We start from the raw sequence: 23,411 nt of genomic DNA on the forward strand, positions 1-23,411 counted from the left end.
GAAAGGAAAAGAAAATTACAGGTTACATCCATGATGCCAACTATAGAGGAGAGGTCTAAAAACTGGTGCCCTCCTTGGGTACCAGAGATACACGTGATGTACAGATATCCATACTGACAACACATTCAAAGATATAAAATAAATAAATCTAAACAGTTATTAAAATATACACAAGACAAAACAAGAAGGCAATCACTGCATGCCAGCACAAAAACAGATTAGAGAAAGAACCACCAAGGATGGAGCAATTAGTGAGGGGAAAGACAGAACCAAGAAAACAGAAAGATGGCTGAACTAACTGGGACTGGTGGCACACACCTTTGATCCCAGCCTAGAGAGGCAGAAGCAGACAGATCTCTGGGAGTATGAGGCCAGCCTGGTCTACAGAGTTCAGGATAGCCAGGGCTACACAGTGAAACCATTTCTTTAAAAAAAGAGGCAGAGCTCCTTTCTTAATTACTATTGCTTAATGCTTTATTATCAAGGGCTATCGAGAGGCAGCCTCAATGCCCTCTCAGGGTTCAGAGGGAAGGCTTACCAACAGGGTAAGGCTCAAGGGATCTGAGGGTAAAAACACTCTCTCTCTCTCTCTCTCTCTCTCTCTCTCTCTCTCTCTCTCTCTCTCTGCCAGTTTCTTTATTACGTCCTGCAAAGTTTTTGTGTGTGTATACACACACAACTGTACTCTGGCAATTGCAAAGTTACAGAGCTAGAATTTTTTCTCAAGAACAAGCAGCAGATAGGAGTTATCCAGAGTGACACTGTCAGCATCTTTTGGGCCCCAAGGAGGCATGGCCAGAAAGACACCCAGACAGCATTAAGAGGCAGAAAAGTTGAATTAGGAGGCTTTAAATTTTAAGTAGGGAGAAGGGGCGTTCGTGCATGATACTACATTCCTAGGTTACAATCCTGAATCAATGAACGGAGATGAGGGTAGATGGAGGGAATTAATAGCTTTTAGGGTGGAGCTGGAGATTAGCACTTTCCCAAGCAGGCTGTTGGAAAATTTAGGACACTCACTCTCCATAATCAAGCAGGACCAGGCTGCCCCTTTATCTCTGAAGGTCCTAAAGGTGATCTATTTGAAGGACTCCTCCCTTCCTGACCACACGACCTGCCAAATGGGAGATAATGGCAGGGAACTGGCTTCTAATGTTTGTCTCGGGGAACGGAGCGGAGATTAGGCTGTGGGAACCAAGGTTATTGACTGTAAGACTAGATTCTCTCACCGAAGGTCCCACAGAGTGGGGAGGAAGTCACCCAGCATACGGGAGATATTGTGTCCAGTAACTTACACACTGCTGGGTCTTTTTTGAGACAGGTCCCACTCAAAGAGGAGAGAGCTTATGGTTTCACAAGAGATTCACTGTAAGAACAGCCATGCAGGATGGTTGTGGCACACGCCTTTAACCCCAGCACTCGGGAGGCAGAACCAGGCGGATCTCTGTGAGTTCGCGGCCAGCCTTGGCTACAGAGCAAGATCCAGAACAGGCACCAAAACTACACAGAGAAACCCTTTCTCAAAAATAAATAAATTAATTAATTAATTAATTAATTAATTTAAAAAAAAGAACAGCCATAATACAGAAGGCAATACTCCCAGCGCCTTGTGACTGGGTCCTGTAGACTGTATCATTTTATGTATAAACATAGTAAACTTTTCAATCAAAATACATTGACAGAATTGTTTTAAACCACCATGGTCCAACTATATGGTGATGCCAAAAGATCCATGTTAGATCAAAAGACATAAAGACTAAAAGCCTTGGGATGCAGCTCAGTGAAATAACATTTGCCCAGCATGCACAAGGCTCTGGGACTGACCCCAGCGTAATGAGGAAGGGCAGGAGGGAGGAGAAAGCACCACAATTACTAATGGGCAACAAAGGACACTTCGACTCCTATGAAAATAACAAGCTGCCTGTAAGAATAAAAATCACATATAAATAGCCAGCCCTCTTATATAACGGTCTTTATAGCAAAACAAGAGGGTCTTATCTTTCCTAAGTCACTTAAGACTTTTAAGTGAAGCAGTTATAAACTTATCAGGCAACAATCATCATAAATAAAATAACATGATACTGGAAGAATCATAATTACCTTGTTTCTCACTCTAGGAAGTTTATCATGGCAATCCTGTTATCTTTCTTTTAGAGGAAAAATAAATAAATAAATCAACAACTCCTTACCTTGTAAGATGGCAAAAAGCACAAAATCCCTTGGCTCACAGTCTGGCACACAGACAACAACAGCATTCCCACTTCATCCTGGAACTCGAATGTTTCGGTATGCTGGAAGGTAGCACAGAGATTCCGACCCTGAGGGCCCGAGCCAACAGTACCAACCCAAACCTAGAAATGAATATTTTAGTATTAGAGTTACGCCTAAATAAAGCAGAAAAATTAAGATTTAGTTGGGAGTGATTTATAAAAAAAGATGACCAAACAAGAGCAGAAATTTATTTTGAAACTGGAAATCTTCTTTAATACCATTAATTAAGTAAATACAATTTGGTTGGTACCTATGGAAAATCAAATTATTATAATTCTGGGATAATATTGTAATCCTCACAGTAACTACTAAGATATAACCATCAGCAACTTCAGTTCCAGGGGATCCCACACCCTCTTTTATCCTCTGCAGGCACATGGTATACTTACACATCCAGCCAAAACACTTGCACACATAAAATTAAAAAACAAAACAAACAAAAAAAATCAGTTTATGTGATGGTTAATCTTGGTTATCCAACTGGCTGGATCTGGAATTAACTAAAACACAAGCTCCTATGTAGGAATTGCTTGCTCAGATGATTTGAAGCAGGAAGACCCATCCTAAATGTGAATGGCAATGTCTGGTGGCAGCCCAGTTAAAAAGACATGGTTCTGTCTTCTGCCTTTACTCTTGCTGAGAAGTTCATCTTTCCTGTTGCTGTGGCATTCCTTCACTGATATTACAGTCAGCTTCTCTAGGCTTCTAATGTAGGCCTAAACCAGTAGCTCTCCAGGAACTGCCAGGCCTTCAGCTCCAGACTGGGACTACCAAGACATCCAGCCTTGTGGATTAAGCAACTACCAGATTCTCAACCTCTCAGTGAGATGGCTATTGTCGGACTACCTGGACCATATCTGTAAGTCAATCTGTAACTCCTATTTTAAAATATTTATTCATTCTTAGCAATTTTGTTCCTTTAGAAAACCATGATGAATACAGATTGTAGTACCAGGAATAGTTTTAGAGAAACAGAATTTTAAGGATGAAATTCTCTAGTAGGCTTGGTGGTATCTGAAGCTGGCTACCCAACTCAATGAAACCTACAGTTACTACAGACTCTGGTGATTGCATGGAGAGCGCTAAAAGTCCATGGGTTGAACTATTTAAAGATCTTACTGAGATAAACATGTTCGATACTCCCAACTTACCTCCTGTGAGGAACAAGGAATTTAATGACTCTACACATAAAACTTTTAAAGATGATTTGTAGAAAAATAAAGAAAACAATAATGCTGGCTGATTGCTTCCAGCATCTCTGGACAAAGTGACAAAGGAGAAAACGGAGCTTGGTGATAAAATAAAATTAATTGGTTCCAGATACACACAAATAATTGAAAGGTTTCTAAGTGTGTCTGGAGGAGAATCTTCTCTCCTTCCACCAGAGCTCAAGTTGTCAAACTCCAACCCAAGTCCTCATTATAGGATTGGCAGACGTAACAAAACAAATGTCTGACCAGCCTGGAAGGGAGTTGGCAGCTACAGTGAGGGTGCTGGTTGGAAAGAGGAAAGCTCCTATAACTTGGGGCAGAGATATGTGGGAGGACCCGACCAATGCTGAGGACACAAACCCTCACATTTGGATGAGTTTATTTTGCCTGAGGAAACAGTCTCTCCACCCTTGACAGAGAATGCATCCCCACTCCGACCCTCTCTGCAGACAGAATATACTTTTTCTCTCTCCACTGACATCTGTACACACATATGAAGGAAGAAGGGAAGGAGAAGCAACCATTACTAAATGTTAACAACTGAGGGATATAGAAAAAAGATATAAATTAATACTATCACCTCAACTTTCCTTAAATTTATTTTTACTATTTTTCACTTCATGTGTATTTGTGTGCAGGTGCCATGGAGGAGCTTGAGTCACAGGTACCTGCGACCCACCCAGTGTGGGTGCTGGGAACCAAACCTGGGTCCTCTGCAAGAGCAGGAAGTACTTTTAAGTGCTGAGCTATCTCTCCAGCCTTGGAGTTTATATTTTTTCTAAAGAAGTGAAGAAAATCAGTAGACAGATAAATTTGATACATGCTGCCACAGATGAAGGCTGAGGCCATCAGCTAGAGTACTCACAAATCTTCAAGCTGTTATGCTAAGTACAAATAAAAAAGAGCCAATCACAGAAAGACAAGTTCCACTTACAAGAATTATCCAGATAGAGCAGTAGACTTCACAGAAACAGAAAGGAGAATGTTAGCGGCTGGTGGGGAAGGAGAAATGAAAACGTTCTTGAGACTGACTGTGCCAACAAGTGGATAGATGTAATGTTAAGCTGTGCACTTGAAAATGGTAAAATGGTCATTTTTATTCCACATGGATATTTTAAATCATAATTGAGATTTAAGAGTAATTTTTAAGCTGACAGACAATATTTAAATATTATTCAGCTATACATATGCATTATTATTATGATTCAATGATAGTCCAGGTTAAATGGACTTTGTACATTAGGGTGAAAACATAATTAATTAGAGTATAGACTAGCAATCTTATGAAAAAAAAAGATACTGAATTTGCTAACCTACATTCACTTCTGCTTCTAAACAGGGCAGCATGAAATGTGGAACCTGTACCCTCACCTCACTACTGCTGATAACAATGCTTCTCAACAGGCACATTCTGGGATTTTGGAAAGCAAATTCTTAGATACAGAGACACGTAGAATTATGGGTCCCAATGTCAGTAGTTGTTTCCAGGCAACTAAAAATGTCCCGACAAGCAAACCTGTACACAGTTTTACAAAGAACTACAACTGTGTTAGGTACATACATACACACACAGTTAGGGACAGAGCTAACTACTTTAAATTACTTCACAAAGAGAAACAGAGCCAGGAGTGCTGGCTCTTACCTACAAGTACAGCGTTGAGAGGTGATGGCAGGAGATCAGGAGTTCAAAGTTATCCTTGACTACATAGTAAGTTTGATGTTAACGTGGACCACAAAAGACACTGTCTAAACAAAACCGGACAAAAAGGGGATGGAGAGATGGTCCACTGATTAAGAACGTGTACTGCTCTTACAGAAGACCTTGGTTCTCTTAACCCACATCACCTGGCTCACAAACGCTTACACCTCCAGTTCTAGGGATGCCTCTTGTGGCCCAGGCAGGCATCTGCATGAACTCGGCACACATAAACTCATAAAGGTACACCAAAACACAAATTTTGAAAAATGAATAAATCAAATAGGAATATACTCCAGACTAATGGAAAAACGAAATAAATAATTACAAATAGGAACTATAGTAGAAAATTGAACATTTTCTTGTTTTTAGATTTCATAGAGAAACCAGAACTTACTCAAATGAGGAAATTTTGTAGTCACTGAGCCCAAAGCATCAGAGCCGCCGGGGCAACATCAGTGTTTCCTTCTGTCAAGCAGCTGACAAGACTGTCTTTGTTCTAAAACTAAAGTGTGAATTTCCTATCAGAGTTTGCTTCTTAGAATTTACGGTGTCCTTTATTTACACGGCATTACCCTCTGGTAAAGAGACAGAGAGCTTCAACAAATCAAGCAGAGCAGCTCACCTGTGAGTTACTGATGACATGGTTAGCCTCTAGTTGGATGTTAAATGTAACACCGAGCTCGGATGAAAAGGATCTCATAGGTGACAGCGTTCCTGATGTTAGAACAATGGTTCGTACTTTGTTGTTAATATCTGAAAAGGCCTACAGGGAAACACGGAGCAAATGAGATCATCTTTTTAAAAAGCCAAACACAGTCATTTAATTGTTGGTTCTGGTCAAGGCAAGTTTGCACTTAGGATAGAGTGAGCTTACCACAGCTGGATTTAAGCACCAAAAGTTTAGCACATTAACTCCAATCTTCTGTCGTGAATGTTTCTTATTTTTTGGTAGAGCCAAGACCCCATTTTTATCAAAAACAGCAATCTGATTTGTCCAGGAGTAAGTTTGTTGAATAGCAATTTTATAATCATCTGCAAATCTAAATGCAAAGACAATGCCAATTGAATGAACAAACATAAAACAATCAAGCTACATAACATCAAACCTGATCATCGTAAAACTCTACAGCCTGCCATGCCTCTCCACACAAAGAAACCGCAGTCCTCCTCATTACATAAACTCAGTAATTCTGACATAAATTAAGTCATGAAATCACAGAATTCAACAAATTCTTACAAGAAATAATAAAATTATCTAACTAGCTAACCTCATTAGCCACTTTCCAATTTCATTTTAAACATGACATAAACCATGGCAGAACCAGAACTCAACTTCATGCCTTCTAACTTCCGACTCCAGCTCTTTGAACCCTCTACTACTTAAATGTTATTGTTACTAAGTAGAAAAAGGGAATTAGGGTTCAAGAATGTCAAGGACAAGTTATGCTTTCTTATTGTGTGAGAAAATAGGTAATTTTAAGGAAAGTTTAAAAAATATTAGCAAGTAAAATGATAAAACTGAAAACTTTTCCATTTGATTTGTGTGTAGGGGGGAACATGCCTGTTCTAGGTGTGTGCATGCCAGGACACTCATGCAGACGTCAGAGGACACCTTGCAAGAGCCAGTCAGTTCTACTGTGGGTTTCAGAGATCAAACTTGGGTCATCAGTCTTGACAGCAAGCACCTTTACCTGCTAAACCACCTTACTGACCTGAGTTATCAAATTTTCAAGTTAAAATCTGGGTCATGATCTTGAGTTTCTTTTCCTGAGGTTACTGAGTCAGAGTACATATGATCCCATCCCAATCTGTATCACGAAGGCTCTATCCAGTGCCTAGGTGTACTCAGGATAAAATGTTATTCTCAACTATGTTCTCAGGGTATTTCACCCCTGATTTCACCTCTGGAGAGATAAGATCTCGAAATCCAAGTCAGGACTCAGTAATTGTGAGGAGAATTTTATAAAAATGCTCAAATTTCATAACTATAAATCTCTGAGGTACTTCTAAAAAGAGAGATAAGTAAATCAGACTTCATAACTAGAAAAATCTAAAATTCCACTCAACTGGGTGGTTCACATGTATAATCCTGGCACTCATGAGGAAAAGGCAGGACAAGGTAAGGCAGGTGTTAGGAAAGCCTTGGCTCCACAGTGAGACCCAAAAACCTACAAAACCTAACCAGAGCAAAATAAAAATTTACTTACATTAAAAAAAAAAAGACACAATCAAAATGTAAAAAGACAACTTACAACATTAGTATATCTGACAGAGGATTAATATCCCAATTGCACGAATAACTACAAATCAACAATTAAAAGAAACAACTCAACTAAAAATGAACACTAGACATTCAGTACATTATTTCTACAAAGAAGATATAGAATTGGCCAACAGGTACACAGAGTCATAGGATCATTAGTCACTAGGAAATACACATCAAAACCACGAGGAAGAATCACTTGATATCCATTAGGATGATTATTACTTTTTTTAAAGATGACCAGAGCAGAAAGAATGCACGAGCAAGGATATTGAGAAGTCAGAACCTTAGACAATGCTAAATGGAAGGTCAGATGCTACAGCTGCTGCGCAAAAACACTAAGATATTCCTCCCAAAGTTAAACAGGACTGTCACAGGATCGTCAGTTCCACCACCAGGTAAAATACATCCATCCACAGGAATGCAATGAAAGCAGACTCAAACAGCTATCTGTACACATGTATTCACAGCAGCATGATAAATGGTAGCAAGGGCAGAAACACCCAAATGCCTAACAAAAAAAAGATTAACTAAAAAATGTGGCATATGGATAAGCAGACGGAGGTGGACGGGCCCGGCGGTGGCGGCAGCGGACGACAGAGACATTCAGGCCCGGCAGCGGCCCACAGAAGTAGACAGGCCACACGGCGGAGCCAGGCGGACGCAGGTCAGTGACCTGCGGAGGTGGACGGGCCAGGTGGCAGCGACCGACAGGGACAAACAGGCCCAGCGGCAACCGGCAGAGACATACAGGCCCGGTGGCAGTTCGCAGAGGTGGATGGGCCCGGCAGCAGTGACAAGCAGAGGTAGGTAGGCCCGCAGTGGCAGCCAGCAGAGACATACAGGCCCGTTGGCGGCCCACAGAGGCGGACAGACCCGGCAGCAGCTGACAGGGACATACAGGCCCGGCGGCGGAGACAAGTGGACGCAGGTGGGCCTGTGACGGCGGGCCACAGGGGTGGACAGGCCTGGGGACGGAGAGGGGAGGACGCAGCTTGGAACGGGGATGCCCCTAACCCCAACACCTGGGGAAGAGGCTATCTCCGTGGGTCGGAACCAGGGCGAAGCTGGGCACTCCGTCTGGGGACAACCCAGGGCCCAACTGCTGATCCTGTGAAACCCAACAACTTGGAGGTGTTGGTGAGACTACACCACTCAGCTGAAACCCATCTGGGAGAGGATTCAGATGCCTACAGTTTGAAGTCTGAAGAAACAAGATCAGCTGAGGAGTTGACAAATGAACAAAACGTGACCTGGGAACACAGAAGAAGGCGCTACCCAGCCACTAAACCAGATCACCAGAATCATAAGTATATAATTCACCAACTGAAATCAGCTGTCCCTGAAGAAACAGCCCAATAGCACCAATTTAACCAAGAACCCCTACTAAACCAAGACTAAAAATTAGAACAAGAGAGGCACTCTCAGACACAGACACCATTGCACCGCACAGAGGAAAAGATGAGTAGACGCCAGTGCAAAAATACAGGCAACAACATAAAGACCTATATGGCAACATCAGAACCTAGTGATTCTACACCTGCAAGACCTAAACATACCATGACAGAAGAAACAGAAGAAATCAACCCTAAAAATGACTTTAAGAAGATGATAGAGGCCCTTAAAGAAGAAATAAAACATTCCCTCAATGAGGAAATAAAAACTTTCCTTAAAGAGGAAATGAAAAACTACCTTAAAGAGGAAATAAAAACTTTCCTTAAAGAGGAAATGAAAAACTACCTTAAAGAGGAAATAAAAACTTCCCTTAAAGAGGAAATGAAAAACTCCATTAAAGAGGAAATAAAAAACTCCCTTAAAGAAATGGAAGAAAAAACGAACAAAAAATGGGAAGAAATCAAATCAAGCCAAGAAAAAGCAATTAAACAGATGAAAGAATCATTCCAAGATCTGAAAAATGAATTTGAGACAATAAAGAAAACATGTGCTGAGGGAATGCTGGAAATAGAAATCCTGACAAAACGAACAGGAACCACAGAAACAAGCATAACCAACCGATTGCAAGAGATGGAACAGAGAATCTCTGACACTGAAGACACGATAGAGAAAATAGATTCGTCAGTCAAAGAAAACACTAAAGACAAAAAAGTCATAACACAAAACGTCCAGGAAATTTGGGACACCATGAAAAGACCAAACCTAAGAATAATAGGGATAGAAGAAGGAGAAGAATACCAACTCAAAGGCACAGAAAATATATTCAACAAAATCATAGAAGAAAACTTTCCTAACCTAAAGAAAGAAATACCTATGAAGATACAAGAAGCTTACAGAGCACCGAATAGGCTGGATCCAAAAAAAAAGTTCCCTCGCCACATAATAATCAAAACACTAAACACACACAAAGAAAAAATATTAAGAGCCGCAAAGGAAAAAGACCAAGTAACATATAAAGGTAAACCCATCAGAATAACACCAGACTACTCAATAGAGACTATGAAAGCTAGAAGATCATGGACAAATCTCATGCAGACACTAAGAGACCACGGATGCCAACCCAGACTATTATACCCAGCAAAACTCTTAATCACCATAGGCGGAGTAAACAAAATATTCCAGGATAAAACCAGATTTAATCAATACCTGTCTACAAACCCAGCCCTACAGAAAGCACTAGAAGGGAAAATTCAACCTAAAGAAGCTAAACACATCCATGAAAAATCAAGCAATAGATAATCCCACACCAGCAACTTGGGATTGACTGGGAGGCCAAAGATTTAAAAAGCAGAAGATTCTCTCAAGACACAAGTTGTGTGATAATAGTGTGTTTTGTGTGTGTGAATGAGAATTTGTAAATGTTGAATTCTAGGCTTCGACAATCATTGTCAGTGCAGATCAAGCTGTAAGTATTTATGTTTTAAAACTTAAATTATAAAGCTAGTTACGTCTTTCTAACAACTAGTTTTAATGTTTATGAGCATATTTTACCTACATTCCCTTATCAGGATGTTGAGAAAGATGCATCACAAGCACAGGCTGGAGGCTGGGGGCTAGATGGTTTTGAGGAAGAGGTCTTGGTGGACTCTTTCATAGAGCAAAGGGAAGCAATGCCTTCTGGGAAATGAGCTAAGTTTTAATCTAGTCTTTAAGATTAGAAGTTAAAAACAAAAATATTAAGGAAAGGAAAACCTAATTGATCTTTGAAGTATTGTTATGTGGAATTGAGTGGGACTTTTGAGGCCTTTCTTCCAGAAAACAAGGACTTGGTTGTCAGGCCTATATTAGGCCTAAACCTTGGTGCCATGTAGTTGTACTTAAATCATTTCAATGGAAAGTGTCTTAGTGATTGGAACTTCTAGTGCAGTTTGGAGTTCTTCCATTTGAAAAATGTGATATTTGCATGGGACTGTTTGAATCTTGTTTTCTAGTCCCTCCCCATCACCACCCTCATAGTCTGAAGGTAGATTTTTCTATTGATAAAGGAACAAAAAAAGTGAACATCTTGTTTGTAAATAGGTATCTAGTAACTAGTGGTAAACTTGAAATGGTAGAATTCTTTAAAACCTAATTCTAGGTAGCCTTAAGAAAATGTATCTTGCTGGGCGGTGGTGGCGCACGCCTTTAATCCCAGCACTCGGGAGGCAGAGGCAGGCGGATCTCTGTGAGTTCGAGGCCAGCCTGGTCTACCAAGTGAGTTCCAGGAAAGGCGCAAAGCTACACAAAGAAACCCTGTCTCGAAAACAAAACAAAACAAAAAAAAAAACAAAAAAAAAAACAAAAAAAAAAAAAAAGAAAAAGAAAATGTATCTTAATTATTTTTGAACCTGTATTCACCTTGTTTTTTTCAAATATCTTAAGTTATATTTTCTTTTCCAGAGCTGCTTCTTATTTGGGGCTACTTTTTTTTTTTAATTGAGGCGTAATTCATAAAAGGGTATATTGTTTTGATGAGATTTTTTACAACTGTGGCTGGATGTCTTTCTTTAGTCTTCCAAGAAGGGCCATTTTACTTTTTTAGAGTTACTTTTTAAAGTCATGAGGTCAACAACTTGGACTACTATGCATGTAAGTGCTAATGCAAATTAAAGCCCAAGTTGACCTCCAGCAGCAGTTCATTCTATGTTGACAGTGAGAGAACACTTTGCCTGTTAGGATACTGTTACTCGTGAACTGAAATGCTGAAGAAACCCCTCCCCCTATTTTGTTTTTTGCAAAAATCAAGGTATATTCTAGGGTTTCCTGATTGACCTCAACAGATAAACTGAGATGATAGTCTTAGTTCAGAAATGATCTGAATGTAGATTTACAGTCTACGTGTACAGCTGGCTAATTGAGATCGCTTTCACAGTTCTGCATGTATCCCATTGGCTCCCCATTAGTCACTGAACTCTTAAAACTGGTATTGTAACATTATCACAATGTTTTGCGCCAATTTTATAAACTTTACAGTGCAATATGTGTTCCTTTTCTGAGGCAAACCAACGGTATATTTCTCAAGGTTCTGCTGCTATCAGCAGCGTTGATGGAGGATTTTTTTATACATTTGTAATAGATAGAAATAAACCAGAAAAAAAGAAGAAAAAAAAAGTGGTGGAGGAAAAGGTAAACACTGCAAGAATACTCAAAAGGGCTGAGAGTTGCAAACGCCAAGAATGGCTTTGCATAGTAAATGGAATAGAACAGCTCTGAACTATAGCTTACTTTTCCTGGTTTGGTCTGACAGAATGATTGAATGCTTTTGTACAAAAATCAGAGCCTTAAAAACAAGGATTTGGTGAGATTGTAAAATGGTGTGCCACTTTGGCAAAACAGTTTGGTGGTTGGTCAAAATGCAAAACATTGTTACTCTGTTATTCAACAATTCTACCCTTAGGAATATATCCTCAAACTACTGAAAATGTGCACCTATGAAACATGTACATGAAGGTTTACAGCAGTGTGTTGCTAATAGTAAAAAAGTTAAAACAACTCAAATAGCTATCAAATACTGGAGAGAAATAAACTGTGGCTTATTCATACAATAGAATATTATTAAGACATAAAAATGAATGAGAAACTGACAGATTAAATGACTTTGGTGAACCTTCATAATTTCATTTGTAGATCTTTCCATTTCTAATTTATAAATACATTTGGGGTTATAAATTATAAATATACTGCCTCCTGTCAACATTGTATACTTCTATTTGATGATTTCTGTGTCAAACATTATATGGAAATGTTTCCAATTATTTTCTGTATTAACTGTGAATGAATAGAACAAAATAAATTGCCTGTGATGGAAAAAATTATTAAAAAAAAATGTGGGGGGCTGGAGAGATGGCTCAGAGGTTAAGAGCACTGACTGCTCTTCCAGAGGTCCTGAGTTCAATTCCCAGCAACCACATGGTGGCTCACAACCATCTGTAATGAGATCTGGTGCCCTCTTCTGGCCTGTAGACATACATGGAGGCAGAACACTGTATACATAATAAATAAATAAATCTTTAAAAAAAATGTGGCATATGTATGCAGTAAAATACTATTCAGCCATAAAAAGGAATGAAGTTTGATAAATGCTCTACACAGACGAGCTCTGAAAAAAAAAAAAGATACTAAATGAAGTCAAACCCAAAGAGACAAATATTGCATGCCTGCTTGTGTCTGAAGTAACTAGAAAGAACAAGCTCAAAGGAGAAATTACCAGGAACAGTAACAAGGAGAGCAACTGCTTTATACATGTAAAATCCTTGTTTGGAATGGCAAAACTTCCTGGAAATGAATGGTGCCTATGGCTCCGGTCAAATGGTGTATATTTACATGACAATTTTAAAACACTCAAAAATCCCGGAAGCTGGTAGAACTCTAACTTTCAAGAGATAAACTGGGGATAAACAGTGACAGGCCTATAACCCCAGCACTTGGGAGGTGAAGGCAGGAGGATCAAGAGTTCAAGGCTGAACTGGACGGTGATGGTGCACACCTTTAACCCCAGCACTAGGAAGGCAGAGGCAGGAGGATCTCTGTGAGTTCCAGGTCAGCCTGGTCTACAAAGCAAGGTCAAGGACAGATGTACACAAAGAAACCCTGTCTTGAAAAACAAAACAAAGGTGCAAGGTCATCCTCTTCTGAATAGTGAGTTTGAGGCCAGCCTGAGATACATGCAGCCTCAAATAAAAACAAACAATACATTCAAGAAAAGAACTTTCAAATACTGATAGATACAGACCCAAATTACACTTAAACAAAAATGAAGATTCTTAAACTTAGCACTGGAGGACAAAAAGTCAAAGAAGAGTTAATTAAGTGTACTTATTTACTGATTTCAGTATTTATTTTCATGAATGAGAAAGACTCATTTCAATTGATCTGAGTCTGTGCCAATAAGAACAATTTATACATCTATACAGCTGTAACATTTAGATTCTCCTAGGTTAAAAATGGCATTCATTAGGCTGATCTTTTAAAATTTCATTTATTAGTGTGTGCGTGCACACTACAACACACATTTGGAGGTCAGAAGACAGCCTGGTAGAGTCGGTTCACTCCTTCCACCTTTATGTGGCTCTGGGGGTAGAACTCTGGTTGCACAAACTGTATGCACTTCGACCGGCCGAGCCATCTTGCCGACCTGTAGGCTGGAATGAAAACAAAACAGGAGTCCTCACTTACCTGCTATTTTCTCTAAAGAGATAGTCAAGCACCATAAAGAGTCCTTTGAGCATTATTTGAGTTGAAGCACTAATAATAGGGATCTGTATTGCTTCCTCTTTACCATGGACTGATGTGACTTTTTCTTCTTTTTGAAGAATAGCTGAAAAATGTCTCTGTAAAAAATTACCATATTATTCATGAAGGGGGTGGAGAGGATGACAGAGGAAAATTCTTTGCAAAGTATAAACACAAGCCAAAATGAAGCAAGTATACATGAATGTAAAAACACAAATCATTTTGCATTTCTATTTTTGCCTCTTCACGGTGGTTAGGATGAAACTCATGCATACTAAACATTCATTCTCTAACTGACCTACAACCCAAGCCCAGCAATAGAGTTTGGGTTTCCATGTTAGAAAATACTCCTCTGAGTCAAAGACACCTTAATAAGAGGATGCTTCAATAAAGGCATTTAGGAGGATAATTTTTTCAGGCAACTGGTGTGATATTTAGCATCTTTCAGAAGCAATGAACTAAATTCAAAAAAAATTCTAATTGATTTTTAATAGAGTTTATGTTTCCCTAAATGCCTGAATTATATATACGAAACAACTCTGGTAATGAGACTACCATATGACAAAGTTTATTAATATCCATTTTTGTTGCTGTTGTTTTGGTGGATGAATCCAGGTATTCAAGAATACTAAGAAGGGACAGGTGTGGTGCTGCATGCCTTTAACCCCAGCACTAGGGAGGCAGAAGCAAATAGATCTCTGTGAGTTTGAAGTTAGCCTGGTCTACAAATCAAGTTCCAGGACAGCAAGAGCTATAAAGAGAATCAGCCTTTTCAGAACTCAAAGCAGTTGCCCATTGAACTCCTGAAAAATGTATCTATAGTATGGTGTGCATATTTAAATTTTCCAAATTCTGCAAAATGAAACATATCCACTGCCAAACGTCATTTCTTTGTATACCCTTAGGGTTATTTCCTGCAGGTATGGGGATCGAACAACAAAGTTTAGGCTCAAGAATCTCTTTTGGAAAAGAAAAAGGGGGATAGATAGGATAGGATAATAAGGTAGGATTGTTGTATTTACTTATAAACTAATTTAGCAACTATCAGTTTTTGATAAATTGCATCAGTATGGATTCTTGTATATTGATACAAATGTAAAATTATTCTATTCCTGTTATCTTAAACTTGTATATTGATACAAATTTGAAACTATACTTGTCATATTGTACATATGTTCTTACTTCTATTTAAAGTATTTTTGTGTATTGATACAAATGTAAAATTCTATTTGTCATACTGTATGTATGTATACAATATTTTATATATTGACACAAATTAAGGATATTGTCATATTGCACTATACATTTCTACTTCTTTTTTTTTTTTAATTTTATTTATTTATTATGTATACAGCATGTATGACAGAGGGCACCAGATCTTATTACAGATGGTTGTGAGCCACCATATGGTTGCTGGGAATTGAACTCAGGACCTCTGGAAGAGCAGTCAGTGCTCTTAACCGCTGAGCCATCTCTCCAGTCCCTACATTTCTACTTCTAATTAAGGTATTTTTGTATACTGTCACAAATTCGAGGTCATTGTACTTATATTGTACATCTGTTTACAGACTGTTTAATTTTATTATATGAAGCTTTAGTCTTTAAGTTATATAGGTTAATGAGTTATAGGTTACTAGTCACCCAGGCTTGTCATATTTATAGTCACATTAGTTTGCTTTTCTAGATATACAGAGATATATGTCAGATGGATAGGTAATCTTCAAAGACTTCATAGACCTAGAGAACATGGCATTTAATTTTGTTGACATGAGACATGACTGCTCCTTGTAGTTCCGATCTATTCCCAAGAGGATGTTGGGAATCAAAAATACTCCATACAAAATTTGTCTTCTTGGCAAAAATGGCCTGTTGGGCAAAGAACTGCCCTTGCCTTGACTGCTGACAATAAGCACACTGGACAAGCAGGACACAGGAAAAGCGACTGCTGAGCCTTGCCAAGACAGAGTAGGACAGTCTTTCAAATTTTCCTGCTTCTGAAAATGGTCTCTCAGATATTCTAGGCCTGTAGCCAAAAATAGATGCCCCAGTGTTGCAGAGAAACATTGGGTGACTGTACAGGCAGCTGTTTCTGTCATACCTTGCATGTTTCGTAAGTTGCTTGCTTGCACTTCCTGCTTACTTAGGTAATATTATTTTCCTTCTCAGGTCTTTGATGGAGTTGAAGACTAGATAGTTACAGTTACAATCCTCTTATATCTTAGCTAAGAGCATATCAGGTACAAGATTTAGATTCTTTAGGATAGGACAGCTAATGGAGTAATCTCTGTAATTTGCCAATTACCTTTGGCCTAGACATTTAGTATATGTTTCTTGCTTGATGTTGTTCAGATTGGTTGTAGTTCCATTTTTGTTTATGCTATTATCTTTTCTTTCTTTTAGACAATACTTGATGATAGTTCTAATTATACATAACTTTGTATTAGGTTTAGAACCTTCTTATTTAGACAAAAAAGGGGAAGTGTTATGGGAATTCCTTTAGCTTTTGGGGTATCTGACTCTGTGAGCGTGGTCTTGTCTGTGAACATGATCGCTTAAGCGGGGGGTCATGCTCTCTTTTGGGATGAGATGACGGGGTCAGGTGGCGGAAAGCGGCTTGCAGTTGGTCCCCATCTACCTTAGGAAAACAGAAGCTGGATCAGCAGTGGATCTGTAGCACATCTACCTTGTTTTGTATTAGTGAGTCTGTTTCCCAATCGCACCCCTTAATATATATATATATATATATATATATATATATATATATATATATATGGACTCTCGTATCACAGGGACTCTACTGAGACCTACTTCAGGCCTGATAAGCAAAATTTAAATAATTTAAGGAAACAGTAAATTAAGAAAATAAAAATCCAGGAGCAGATGCATTGAAGAGTAAGTATAGGTTACTACTATCAATCATTTCACTCTTGCCCCAAGAAAGAATCCCTCAGCCTACAAATCTTCCCAGGAGGAAAAGTAAGAATACAGTTAGTGAAAAATGGAATGAAAAAAATATAAAATAAAACACACACAAACTGGATGTGGTAGCACATGCTTGCACTCTTAGCACCTGGAAGGTAAAGGCAAGGAAGCTAAAGAGTTCAGGGCCATCATTGGGTATATAGCAAGTTCAAGGCCAGATTATATTACATAAGTAAGACCTTATCTCCAAAAAAAGAAAAAAAAAGAAAAAGAAAATATATAATATTATTTAGTTTTATTAAAAAAAAAAAAGGAGAACCAAGGCCGGAAGGATGGCTCAGTGGTTAAGAGCACTGGCTGCTCTTCTGGAAGACCCAGGTTCAATTCCCAGCTCCCACACAGCAACTCACAACTGTCTGTAACTCCAGTCCCAAGGGATCCAATGCCCTCTTCTCACCTCCACTGGCACCAGGCACATACATGGTGCACATACATACACACAGGCAAACACTCACATACAAAATAAATAAATCTTAACAACAAAAAGAACCCTTTCTGACATCCCTCTCCTGGGTCTAGCCCATTAAACACCAAGAAAATAGAATATTGTTAAGATATCATCAGTCTGCTCAAATTGACTTATAGAGTCAATGTAATCACAAACAAAACCCCAGTAAGTTAGCTTTTGGATATTGATAAACTAATTCTAAAGTTTATATGGACAGGCAAGAAATCTAGAACAGCTCACAGAATATTGGAGAGGGGCAGAGAGCTGGCACTACCCAACTCAAGACTGAACACGAAGTCACAGTAGTCTAGACACTGTAGTATTTGCAAAGGAAGAAGCAGACAGATGAGTGGGGCACAACAGAAATCCTGGAAATAACCCACACAAATACCGCCAATATCTCCAACACAGAAACAGAGATAATCCAGCGGAGAAGGGAAACCCTTGCCACACACAGTGATGGATTAACTGCACATCATGCTAACTCGACCTTACAAGTTCCTCAAAAACAACTCAAAATGGATCACCTAAAGTAAAATGGAAGACATAAAACTTCCAAAAAACAGGAGCAAATCTAGAGTTGGTGATGAATTCTTAGATATAAAACCTAACATGTAACTTGAGAGGAAAATAAAAGGTAAGATAAACTTCATTGAAATTAAAAATCTTCTACTCTGTGTAAGACACTGTCAATGAGATGAAAAAGCAAGGCACAGACTGGGAAAATATAATTGTAAACACTTATCCAATCAAGCATTTGTATTCAAAATACATGGAAAACTCCGAAAACTCAACAAAAACTGAAGAGTGAGCACGAGGTATAAAAACACCTCAGCAAACACACCGGTTGTTTTTGTCAACTTGACACAGCCTAGACGTATCTGGGAAGAGGGGTCGTAACTGAGAGAATGCCTCCGTCAGGTTGCTCACAGGTGAGTCTGTGGTGCATTTTCTTGATTAGTGACTGATGCGGGCGGGCCCAGCTCACTACCAGGTGGACCACATCTGGGCAGGTGGTGCCAGGAGGTGTAAGAAAGCCGACTGAGTAAACCATGAGGAGTAAGTCAATAAGCTGAATTTCTCCATAGCCTCTGCTTCAGTTCTGCCTCCGGGTTCCTGCCTCGGCTTCCCTCAATGAACTGCATAATTGGGATATGTAAGCCAAATAAACCCTTTCTACTCAAGTGGCTTTTGGTCATGGTGTTTTATCACAGCAACAGAAACCCTAACTAAGACCAAAGAACTTAGATGCCAAGTGAACAGATAAAAAGAGACTCAATATCCTGCCTTCAGGGAACTGTAAATTCAAAGACAGTGAGAAGCCAAGCTTAGTGGCTTGTCCTGGAATCCTAGCACTTGGGAAGTACAGGCAGGAGGATCAGAAGGTCAAGGCCAGACTGAGTTACACCGAAAACCAAAGAAAAACAGAAAGAAGTCAGATATCACTATGTAGACAAGCACTAAAATGGCTAAAATTCCAAATGCTCTCAACTTCAAATGCTGATGAAGATGTGAAGCAACAGGAATCCAGGGAAAAGCAAATGGATGCAGACAGTTTAGAAAACAGTTTTTTTTTTTTTTGTTTTTGTTTTTTAAGCTAAAAGTACTCTTACCATAGAACTCAAACATTATGCATCGGAGCATTTCCTCAGAGTAAAAGCCATATCCACACAAAAACACAAGGATATACATTTATAACAATTTGATTCATAATTGCCCCAAACCGGGAACCACCAATATGTTCCTCATCAGTGAGCAGATAAACAAACCGTGATCTACACAGGCAATGAAATATTTTCTAGTGACAAAAAGAAATGAGGTAACAAGCCATCAAAAGTTATAGACGATGCACAGGTCCTGGGTCTGTGCATCACATACACTCTACATGGAAGGAGCTTAACCACGTATTACTACAGGAAATTCTACATACAGTATGATTCCAATTATATGGCATTTTAGAAAAGACAGGACTATGGAATCAGAAATCAGTGCTTGCCAAAAAGTTTCAGATGCGTGTCAAATGGTACAGCAGAGGTATGAAGAGGTACAATACAGAGAATGTTTTAGGATAGTGAATATATTCTGTATGATGCCATCATGATGGACGACTAGGCAAAACCCAGTTGAACTATACAACATGGAGAGTGATTTGTCAGGAAACCTGTGGACTTTGGTGACAATAACACATTAACGCTGATTCACCAATTGTAACAAGTATATCCCATGACTCTACTCTCAATAGGCAGGATGTGTGTGTGTGTGTGTGTGTGTGTGTGTGTGTGTGTGTGTGTGTGTGTGTATGGGGGGGACTAGGATGAGACTATAATGAGAATTCTGAGCTTTCTGTTCAAATTTTCTTTATATTTGAAACTGCTCTTAAAAAAAATAAAGTCCCTCAGTTTAGATAATTAAATAGAAACAACAACAAAATATTCTTATCCCTCCAGCTAAAGGGGGGACCGAGTCTTGAGATTATGATAAAAGTATGGATCCTCTATCCAGAAGAATGTGCAAAAGCAATACTTGCAATGAGGTTCCTAAAGGTCTAACCACCTCTCCACGAATTTCCAATCTCTATTTCAGTACACAAAATATGAACTTTCCATTTTCTGAAATTTTAAATACTATAACTAACACAAAACATTCACAACCTAAAAATACTGGTTGCTTTTAGCTCTGGATAAAGAATAACCCCTTTAAAGTTTTATTTTTTTTCAAGCTAAATAATACTTTATTTGTATCATTACCTAATGATTATCAGCTTTAGATAAGAAATTTTTAAAGCAACTTTTAAGCTGTTAGTTTTTAAAATTCTGAACTTTTTCCTGGATGTGTTACTATTTTTTTTTTTAAATCACTCCTAAATGACATGTAGTTGACTAAATAAATGTCATGGGGAGGTAAAAGATCTTACCTGCAAAACGGGAAAAGTAGCATTGGTAATGCCCATTCTGTACAAATTTAAGAGCATTTCATTTCCACTCCAAATTTTACAAGACGATTCATAGTCCCTTTCTACAAGATGTTCAGAATTTGTTTCTAGCCAACTAGAACAAAAACAAACAAACAAAAAAATTCTGTCAACCAGTGTCACCCCTAGATGTATTACCACAACAGAACTGGAAAATTACTATTGTCATATATGGATCTGTATACATTCCTTGAAGTTGTTAGGACATAAGCATAGATTTACACACCTCTAAAATGAACATTTCATACTGTAAAATAAGCATTTACATAAGCATAAGTAATTTTATTAAGAAAGAAACAAGTGTGAGACTTTTTGTGGATTCACAGTGCTTTACTTACATCACAGTGCTTTACTTACATGATAAGGTGTACATATCAAATCACATTAAAAATAAATGCAAAACAAATATTTATGCTCCATATTAACAACGAAAGAATTACCTGAAAATATATAAATATATGTACACTCACTTAATAACTGCTTGAATACCAATTTTATACCAAAGATCAAAGTAGAAGTTGTTATGTCAGTACACAAAATAAGCAAAATCCTTATTCTTATGAAAATTAAAGTCTACTAAAGGGAGCCAGAAATAAACACAGCAACAAATACTTAAGAAAGGAAATATCAAGGCAAAAGATAAAACTCAGGGGTAAAGTGCTTGCTTAGCATCCATCAGGCCATGGGTTCAATTCCCACAGCACCACAGGATGGAGCAGTGCTAAACACAAAAATAAAGTTAATCACAAGTTGGTAGCTACTTTAATTTGAATGTCTGTGATACTCTCCTAGAAATGATTTCCTAACAACTGAATGCAGAAAAGTGGCCAGTCCCAGGAGGGATAATTAAAAAAAAAAATATGCTTCAAAACAGAAGGAATAGTTGGTGCAAAGTTAACAAGCTTTGCTCCTTTGAGGGCCTGAAAGAAAACCAGTATGGTCATCACCATGGGCAATCATAGATAAAGGTACAAACAACACTAGAGGGATAAACTGGAGTCATAGTGTTTAGATCAAGGATAAGAAATGTGGGCTCTACTCAAAGTTTGAAAATAGAGTTTTAAATAAGAAAGTGGGTATTTTAAGAGTTTAAAGGATGATTCCAACTCCCAAGGCAGAATGGATTATAGGAGAAAGAAAAGAGTCATACTAGGAAGCTATCACAAAATTCTAGATCACCCTAGACAGAGTGGGAAAAAAAACACATGGATTTGGGACACGCTGTACAACTGGCACCTGTAAGACTTAATGACTAGCTGGTTGATGAGGTGAAGCATGATCAAAGACGATATTCAGATGTTTGATTTGAGGAACTGACAGGCTCTGTTTGGATGGGAAAGACTGAATGTGGAGGGTGAGGAAACAGTAGATAGAGGAAACGGAGGAACTTTATTCTGGATTTAAAGTTGAAATATATTGGATATCTTAACAGATATCTATCCATCTATCCATCTATCTATCTATCTATCGATCTATCTATCTATCTATCTATCTACATATATATATAAAATAACTGACTATGCAAATCATACTCCAGAGAGAGGTCAGAATTAGAGACATAGATTGAGGCCTCAGCAGTCCTGTATATAATAGGCAACCCCACAGCTCTCAAAGTGGGTTACAACCCCATATGGAGTTCAAGAAACTGAATACAGAAGTTGTGAAAACTTTGGTAACAAGTAAAGGACCATATAGTGGCCAGAAACTAACTCAAAATCAAACACAAAGAATTCAAGGCATGAGAAGGGGAAAGAGATGGCTGTGGTGGTATTGTGTTCCCCAAAATACTGTGTACCCTAAAAAACTTATCTGGGGTCAGAGAACAGAAGAGCCACTAGATAATTAGGATAGGCAGTGGTAGCACATGCCTTTAATCCTAGCATTCCAGAGGCAGAAATCCATGTGTTTAAGGATACAGCCAAGCATGGTGACTCACACCTTTAATCCCAGGGAGTGGTGGTAGAAAGCAGAAAGGTATATAAGGCGTGAGAACCAGAAACTAGAAACATTTGGCTGGTTAAGCTTTTGGCTGGTTAAGCTTTTAAGTTTAGAGCAGCACAATTCAGCTAAGATCCATTCCGATATGAGGACACAGAGGCTTCCAGTCTGAGGAAACAAGATCAGCTGAGAAGTTGGCCAGGTGAGGTTAGCTGTGGCTTGTTCTGTCTCTCTGATCTTCCAGTGTTTACCCCAATACTTGGCTCTGGATTTGATTTTATTAATAACTTTTTAAGATTCCTGATACAGATGGCTTAGTGGCTGGTGTTGGTGTGCACAAGTACAAGATCCCTAAGCAATTATGGAAGGACACATCTGTAACCCTGGAGCTGGGGTGGCAGAGATACGCAGATCCCAGTAGCTAGCCAAACTGGTAAGCTCTAAATTCAGTGACAGATCATCTCAAAAAATAAGGTGGAGAGTAACCAAGGAAGACAGTCATCAATCATTTACCAAAAACACACACACTTGTAAGTTCACGTACACACATAAACCACACACACAATAAACATAAAAGTAAGGATTAATTAACTAATTAAAATCAAGGTGTTTCCAGCAGCACTTGCCCACGCTGCACTGTGTGACTTTACGGCAGTGCGGACTAAGAACACACAATGTGCATCTTTACACTGCTCATACCGTCATGCAAAGCCATTAACACCGCCCTGAAACTTCTCAGAGCCAAGAGCACTACACCTTAAAGACTGTGGCGTTTTTAAAGATTTCAGAAACAATAGTCTAATTAAGAAAAATAAACATTTTTAGTACTTTTCTACCTTTATTTCTTAGCATTTAAGTATTTGGATCATATGGTGTTAAATATTTGATTTTAAAAGTCCCATTTGAGTTACTACTTTGAGTTTCACGACAAACTGTTCAAAGAATTTTGGCTTGGGATTAGA

The 23,411-nt window shown here is 38.6% G+C and overlaps 1 protein-coding gene across 1 annotated transcript in view; it reads right to left on the reverse strand.

The window, feature by feature from the left end:
• Nucleotides 1-23,411, reverse strand: part of Brip1 (BRCA1 interacting DNA helicase 1) — a 147,507-nt gene that overhangs the window by 70,501 nt on the left and 53,595 nt on the right. Inside the window, exons 10-14 of the mRNA XM_006983228.4 lie at nt 20,455-20,587; nt 14,054-14,208; nt 6,056-6,221; nt 5,804-5,944; nt 2,190-2,351 (exon numbers count right to left, since the gene is read on the reverse strand). Of these exons, the coding sequence (XP_006983290.1) occupies nt 2,190-2,351; nt 5,804-5,944; nt 6,056-6,221; nt 14,054-14,208; nt 20,455-20,587 (757 nt within the window). The remainder of the gene's footprint in view (nt 1-2,189; nt 2,352-5,803; nt 5,945-6,055; nt 6,222-14,053; nt 14,209-20,454; nt 20,588-23,411) is intronic.

Source organism: Peromyscus maniculatus, chromosome 8, assembly GCF_049852395.1.
Source record: "Peromyscus maniculatus bairdii isolate BWxNUB_F1_BW_parent chromosome 8, HU_Pman_BW_mat_3.1, whole genome shotgun sequence".
Taxonomy (NCBI): Eukaryota; Metazoa; Chordata; class Mammalia; order Rodentia; family Cricetidae; genus Peromyscus; species Peromyscus maniculatus.